At 46.1% G+C, this 7,500-nt stretch overlaps 1 protein-coding gene across 7 annotated transcripts in view; it reads right to left on the bottom strand.

Moving 5' to 3' along the window:
• Positions 1-7,500, bottom strand: part of RBPJ (recombination signal binding protein for immunoglobulin kappa J region) — a 211,125-nt gene that overhangs the window by 102,935 nt on the left and 100,690 nt on the right. For 3 of the 7 annotated variants that reach the window (XM_019642404.1, XM_019642408.1, XM_019642410.1), the window contains exon 1: positions 170-385. The exons of 1 other annotated variant lie outside the window; for it this stretch is intronic. Coding sequence is in view for 3 of the 6 variants with exons in the window: in XM_019642408.1 (XP_019497953.1) it covers positions 170-189 (20 nt within the window). In the remaining 3 variants the exon portion in view is untranslated. Of the gene's footprint in view, positions 1-169; positions 489-7,500 lie in introns of those variants that run through there. 3 more of the 7 variants (XM_019642403.1, XM_019642409.1, XM_019642405.1) reach the window with 3 other exon arrangements.

The following is a 7,500-nucleotide window of genomic DNA, read 5'->3' as shown; positions in this document are numbered from 1 at the left end:
CAGAGCGGGCTGCGCACGGCCACACGCCGCCGCGCTCGGCGCACGCGACGCAGCCCCCGCGCTCCCCGGACGCCAAGCGCGCCGCGGCCGCCGAGGCCGCCTCCCGCCGCGGGCTCCGAGACGCCCGCAACTTTCCCGGTTTCCAGCGCTCCGATTCCCTCAGACTTACCCTGTCACAACAGGCGCCATCTTCCACAAACTCTCGCCAAAACTCCAACCCTCGCGAGATTCCCCCGACGCCTTCCCTGGTCCCTCTCCCCCGCCCCTTCCCTTTTTCCTCACTCCTTGATTCCACCCAGCCCCCGCGCTCCTTTTCCCCTAGCAGCCGCCGCGAAGAGCCAGACGCCTCGCGCCGCCCGCGAAGTAGGGGATCCTGCTCGCTGCCTTCCCTGGAAACCTACCCAAGCGATGGAGCATGCGCAGGCGGCTCCTCCACGGGCGAGCCCTTCGTGTGGTCCATGGGGAGCGCTCCGGTTATCCGGGTTTTGAGACGCGCCTTGAGGGACGTACGTGGAGACTGAGGAAAACCGGAGGGGATTACAACGGGGACGGGGAATGGAGGGGTCAGGAGGCGGGGCCGAAGGGAAGGGAGGAGGGGTCCTGGGAAAATCTGCCGCGTTTCACAGGCCTAGAATGAAACACCTCCTCAAATGGGTGTTTTCCAAGTGGCTTCCCGCTCGCTCTGGTTCTCAGCCCTTTTCATTCATTCAGAGTTCATTGGACGCCTCCTTTATGCTAATATCAGCGTTAGGTGCTGGAACTCCACTGATGCCTGGAGTTCGGGCCAGTGACCAAACCAGGAACTATCCTCGTTCATTGGACCCCCTAGCTAGCGGAGAGACGGACAAGAGTACAGTGTAAGTTTGACCCTCCAGAACCATGTAAAGGGAAAACTTTTGCAATTGAGCCCTGTCGCCTTAGTTTTCTTTTCCTTGGATGTGAAATGAGGTCAGGCCAAGGCCTCTGGCAAAGACACGCCTAATGACCACCTCGCACACCACGCCAGAGCGCCGCGTAGTTTTCTCCAGGGGTGAAAAATGCGTTGGAATTGAGAGCCACCACTCCCCCGCCCCGCGCTCCAGCCAGAGGTCCCGCTTGGACAGAGAGCTGCCTGCTGTGTGAGCCCCCTAGGATTTCATTACAGCCCCCAGCCTTGTATGATCCTAGGTGTATAAAGGGACAGACTCTGCCCAGGCCTTCCCGCGGGCCTGGCACAGTCGAGGACGCTGCTCGCTGCCTGAAGTGTACTTCAGGCAACCTAAGCCTGCAAGCCCCCGTGCAAACTTGGCCCGACTGGGCACTTAGCAAAGGGGTGCAGTGCCCCAGCCCCGCCCTCCCTACCAGCAGCACCCTTTTCTACCCTCTACCCTTCCTTGCCCTTTCAATTCCTAGAGATTCCCAGAAACAGCACTGCCTCCTGCAGGGAGCCCCAAAACCCGGAGAACTGGAATCCGCTGCCCGAAACCTGCTGAACGCGCTGCAGGACTGGCGCGGCACGCGCGAGCGGCACTGCGCATGTGCCCAATGCGGGCAGCTTAGTCTCACGCTACACCTCCTTCCCACCGCCTTCTACTACTCGACTCAGACACAACACGGGCCGTGGGAAATTTCGTAAACCTCGCGAGAGTGCGCCCACTGTTGCCTATGCTTTCGCCCCAAATCTCGCGGAGCCCAGGCGGGACAGGTGTTTGTCTAGTGCAGCTCCGGGTGCTGTTCGTGCCGCGCGTGCCCAGGCGGCGGGCGGCGGGTGGGCGCGTGGCGGGGAGCGGGAGGAGGAGGGAGGCCGGGAGGGTTCTCGACGTCCTGCACCTACATGCCGCGTGACGCTTTGTGGAAGAAAAATGGGTCGGGCTGGGAAACTAAAGGAAGAAGGGGAAGCCAGGAGATTAGAAACTCCTGGTGCGGGTGGGAAGAGGTGAAACTCTAGGGTACGAGGAGCCCCTGGCGGATCCCCCGGGGAGGTTTCCTGTCGCCCTCCACGAGCCTGGTACTTTCCTAAAATGTGTTAGACGCCGCGTCCCCGGCCTCCGGAGCTGACGGCCCCCAGTGTCGGGTTTGAGTCATGCTTCTGAGTCACCTAGTCTGGCCGCCACTTTGAAACAAGTTCAGATCATTTTAGCTACTCTCTTTTAGCAATTGGTTTTATTCTTTCTGATCTACCCGCTGTCCTCGCGATTTGGGTACATTGTTGCCTTCCATTTACGGACACTTTTTTTTTTTTAATTTCTTCCTTGCTAATCTCTTCCTAGCCCTTTAAAGTGATCTCTATATAACAGTTTCTGTTCTTGTTTTTTTTTTTTCCTCCCACTAATATGACTTAAAATACTGGTTTTGCTTTCATTCACCTTTCAGTTTGTTGAAATAGTCATTCCATTTTAAGTATAGTTTCATCAGATGCTTTAGCGACAACTTTTAAATGCCTACTTTGTTTTTGGATTATTTATGTGTCCAGGTGAATGAATTCCTGGTTACATTCTCCATTCAGCTACATTCCAGATTGCCCTGGTGTAGTTTTGTACCAGCCTAGCCTAGTGTTGTGTAAGAGCTCATGTCTTGGTGACATCATAAACCCACAAATGTAAAATTAAATTCAGTTTTGATTTTTGGAGGACAGTGAGTCCCCGGACAGGCTCCTGTTCTGCTGCTTATGTGGACAAGAAATCAAGTTTTTGAGTTGTTCTCAAGGTTTTTAGTTTGTGTGTTTGTGTGTGTGTGTTTGCGTGCCCACACACATTTACCTATCCCTTGATTAAATAGTTCACACAGCAAAAGAGAAGATACAAGGACATTTATTGTAATAGCTCAGTGGCAGTCTGATTTGAAACAGGATAGCTTATGAGGAGGACAATGCCCATGGGCACACGTTCCTTGGAGCCTTCATCCCAAGAAGGCATTTCAGTCATGGTCTAGTCCAGGATGTTAATCCAATTTGGAACCTTGGCCTTCTGAGAACCCCAGCCACGGAAAGCCAGGGCAACCTCAATGCAAATCACAACTCATCTTCATCCTAAAACATGCTCCACCTGCATTCTTGCCCCGTCCCAGTAAATGACAACTCCATCCTTTCACTCTGTTAAGCCAAGAACCTCAAAATCCTTCTTGCCTTCTTTTCCTCTCACATCCAACATCTCATCTAACAAAATCGTGCTGGGTCCACTTCCAAAATAAGACCCACAGTCGGAACAGTTCCACCCCTCCATGGCAACCAGCCCAGTGTAACCCATCTCATTTGTCACCTGGTTTGCAGTCTAACTGGTTCTCCCTTCTTTTATTCTTGCCTTTCCTCAGTCTGTTCCCAATAGATCATTCAGTGTAACCCTCTAGAACCCTCCAGTGGTTTTCCCATTTCACTATGAGGACCTACACAACCTGGCCTGCCACCCTGACTTCCCTGACCTCTACTCTTCCCCTTAGCTCTAACCAGCAGCCTTTCTTGCTGTTCCTAGAACATAACAACTCCTGCCTTTGCTGTCTCCCTCAGTTGCTGTATGGCTCATCCCTTCTCTGCTTTCAGGTCTTTGCTTAAATGTCACCTCAGTGAGGCCTTCCCTGACCACCCTTCACAAAAGTGACTCCTCATACTCTGTGCTCCCTCCTTTACGTTCCCTACAGCCCCTATCATAAACTGACACAGCAAATATCATACCTGTGTGTGGTGTTTACTCTCTGCCTCCTTCTATTATAATGTAATCTTAATGAGGTCAGGGACTTCTGTCTTTGTAGTCACTGTTCAACCCTCAGCCTCTAGAACAATGCCTGGTGCATGCTAGACGCCTATTTGTAGACTGAATAGGCTGTCGTCCACTTTAGAGCAGAGAAGAAATGATTCTGGAGATTCACTAAGCTTTTTATGGCTCAAAACAGTACTGGGGTTAGACCAGCCTTGATTGCCCCAGAGCCTGCGGAGGAGAAAAGAGCCTAGAGAGCAATTGCCTGTGTTGATTTTCTGTCCCCCAAATTTCTTAACTCCTGGGTTAGACCAGTAGATGAGCCTCCACTTACTTGAAGGGTTTCCATTATTCTCCATTTTAGAACCTCAGGAAAGAAAACAGTATTTGACAGGATATTAAAAAAAAGAGGTATTCTCATGTGTTGCTAGTGAGACTGAAAATGGATGTAAGCTTTATTTAAAAAAAAAAAACATTTTGATAAAACTTAACCACTACCTGTTACCCTACAATTCCATTCCTAGAAATCGACCCAACAAATATACTCACACATGTGTGAGACTACTTATATTGCAGCATCATGGGTGGGAGAGAATACTGGTTAACAACCTAAATGTCAATCCAGAGATGTCTTTCTTTTTTTAAGTCATAATATATTCATAGAATTGAATAGTATGCATTTGTTAATAAACCAAGGCTGCTTTTTATGTACTTATGTGGAAGGATCACAAAATTCAAAAAGCAAGGTGCAAACTGGTGATAGATAAATATATACTTATTTGCCTAAATGAATCTAAAATGGCTCTGGAAAAACACAATAGAAACTAAACGGTCACTGCTTCTCGCTAAGGAACTCAAGGGTTTGAAGACAGGTGAGGCGGTGCCGTATCTCACAGCCAGCCATCTTGGATCCTTTGAATTTTGTACCAAGTGCATGTATTGCCTATCCAAAATGTAAAATATAAAAAGCGGGTAAAGAAAAGGAATAAATGTACAAGAAGAAAAAAAATGACCAAATAAAATTGTTTGCCTTCTCCCACTTGCTATTAAACTATTTTCTAATAGAAGTTATGTACATGATTTACCATCTCAGTAGAGTTAAGTACTGTAGAACTTCACCCTGATTGAAGAACACTGAATTCATGGGCCATTCAAATAATAAGTTTAAAGTCTTTACCACTCCACATCAGGCATGATCTTTGGTGATTTACAAGGATGGATAAGGCAGAGACCTCAGGACTTCCTGGCTAACAGTACACAGACCAGTGGCCGCGTAATTCCAGGATAGAGGTACAGTGGAAGAAGCACCTATCTCTCACCAGATGGGCCCAGGGAAACCTTGCAGAGGTGACTTTTGAACTGACTCTTCAAGGGAGTGGGAGTTCAGAAGACAATAGGAGGAGGAAGCATGTGAAGCACAGGAAACACCATGCTCAGGCTCTGAGGTGTGAAAGAGCATCTTGTATTCAGGGGAACTCCAGGTGGGCGTTCGGTGCATGTAGAAGTGTGTGTGTGTGTGTGTGGAGGGGGGCAGAGCGGGGGGATTATTGGAGGGTAGGTGCCTTAAACGGTCTCAAGAAGGACCTGGTAGAAAATTGGTTCTCAAAAGTTAGTGGGGTGGGCATCAGAATCACCTAATCACCTGGGCCCTGCTCCCTAAGACTAAATGAGCAAATCTGAGCTGAAGCCCAGGAACGAGCATTTCTAGCAGGCTGGTCAGGTATTCTGATGTAAATTGTCCATGAACTGAGCTTTGTGAATCTTTGTTGCACGAGTTAGGTGTCATCTGCAGGAGTTTCACATTGAAGGGAGTAATGGCATATAGTTGGGGTTTTTTAATAATACAGGAACTATTTAAATATTAAAAGGAATGAGTTTACAAATCCCTGAGTATATCCAATGGGCTTGTGACGCAGTTAGTGGCAGTGAGATAAACACATTCCTGAAAGGGTCACGTTTTGCTGTGGTGGTTTAAACACAGTGACACATTTCGACATTGCTTTCATTCTAAGATTGAGTTACACCATCTTATACCGAGACACACGAAAATGCTGAAAATTTTACTAGGCAGCCCCATGATGGGGAACACAGGCTCTAGTGCCGCAATGCATAAGGTTTTACTGGCTGTAAAACCTTAGACAAGATATTTAACCTGTCAGTGCCTCAGTTTCCTCACCTGTAAAGTGGAGATAATAGCACCTAATTCATAGGGTTGTCATGAAGATTCAAAATGTTTATTATATCTAAAGTATATAGAATGATACCTGTAACAATGATTATAGCAGTGTTAGTTTTTATCATTTTTATTCCATAAACCTGTAAGTTGCGCCCCTCTATGAAACTTTGCAAAACATGTTAAAATGTCCTTAAAACTTCAAAAATTAGTGTTGAATTGGCCAAATGGAGTGATGATTTTATCCAGAATGGTGTTAATTCATTTCTTTATCATATCCTACTCAGAAGTGACAATATCATTATTATTGTTATTTAATTCCTAAGAGGTTCACATGTCCAAAAAGGTTGGGAAACCTGTTGTAGGTGCCACTGAGAGCCTCTGAGGATGTAAAGCAGAGTTTGATGGGATCAGATCGTGAGGCGGCTGTGTGCGTAAGGAAGCCAACTGGTAACTCACGTTAGAAATTGGGAACCGTTCACTCGACAGAATTTTCTTAACTCATGGTTTTCATTCATATCTATGCCTCTCTCTTTTTTTAAATAACAGTATCCTTGTTGTTTTCTACTATGTGTTAATCAAGGAGAATAAAATGTACAGGAAATTGAAAGTGTCAAGAAGGATTTCATCAGACTGTGCAATTCTGTAAGGAAAAGAAGCTCTAACTCGAGGATTACAAGACATGAAAAGAACACTGAAAATGAGTAATGGAGTAGGCTTCGGGAGAACTTGAGAAACAAAAATAAATATTCACCCTTTTCTTTCCAATCATGTTTGATTTTCCTAGGATTTTTTGGCCTTGGGAATTTGAGACATTTTTTTGCAGGCCCAAGTTAGGTTTTGCTTGATTTGCTAACATGTGCAGCAGTTCAAGAAGGTGAAGCAAGAAAAAGCATGGGCCATTTACTCTAGTGATGTGGAACGCGAATGGAATCGAATGCACATTTCATGAGAAGAATGTGCACAAACCTAATAATTTGTCAGAAGTTTTCGTAGCTAATGTAATTGGAAGAAAATGTTTCCATGTGTGATTGATATATCCTGTTTTTTTAAGACATGAACAAGATAAAGCCAGTTAACAGTATTAATACAAAGAAATGACACCACCATGTGAATCATAAAATCTGGTGACCTGTTTCTAGAGGAATATATCCACATTTTTATTTCCTAAACTTTCCCCTTTGCTATGCATCATAGATTGAAGTAGCTTGGGGTTCTGTGTGGAGGCAACATTGAACGCCCTTGGTTAAAAAAAGAGATAGCTAGGTTATGAAGGAAAGCATTGGACTGACTCTAACATTGAGTCCTACCTTCAGCCATCTGGTTAACTTTGGGCTAGCTAATTTTTCCTCATCTGCAAATGAGAAATGTAAGACCTATTGCTTAGAGCCATTTTGAGAATTAGTTGAGATACTACATGAAATATCTGGGTACACAGTAGGTACTTGGTAAAAGTTACTTCTTTAGGAAATTCTCCCTCCCACACCAATGCTCAATTTTCTATTCAGTGGACTAATGCTACCTGGCTCAGAGATTTGTTGCACAGATCAAATTAGATAATTATGTAGATAATTAAATACTTGTAAAAACTTGACTATGGTTTTATAGCAAATCAACAGAACAGAAATTGACCCCTACATTTTCTCCTCTGGCCCATGT

The sequence above is a fragment of the Hipposideros armiger genome, unplaced genomic scaffold, assembly GCF_001890085.2.
Source record: "Hipposideros armiger isolate ML-2016 unplaced genomic scaffold, ASM189008v1 scaffold_68, whole genome shotgun sequence".
Taxonomy (NCBI): Eukaryota; Metazoa; Chordata; class Mammalia; order Chiroptera; family Hipposideridae; genus Hipposideros; species Hipposideros armiger.
Note: the sequence above shows the minus strand (reverse complement) of the source record. Positions and strands in the feature narration are given on the sequence as shown.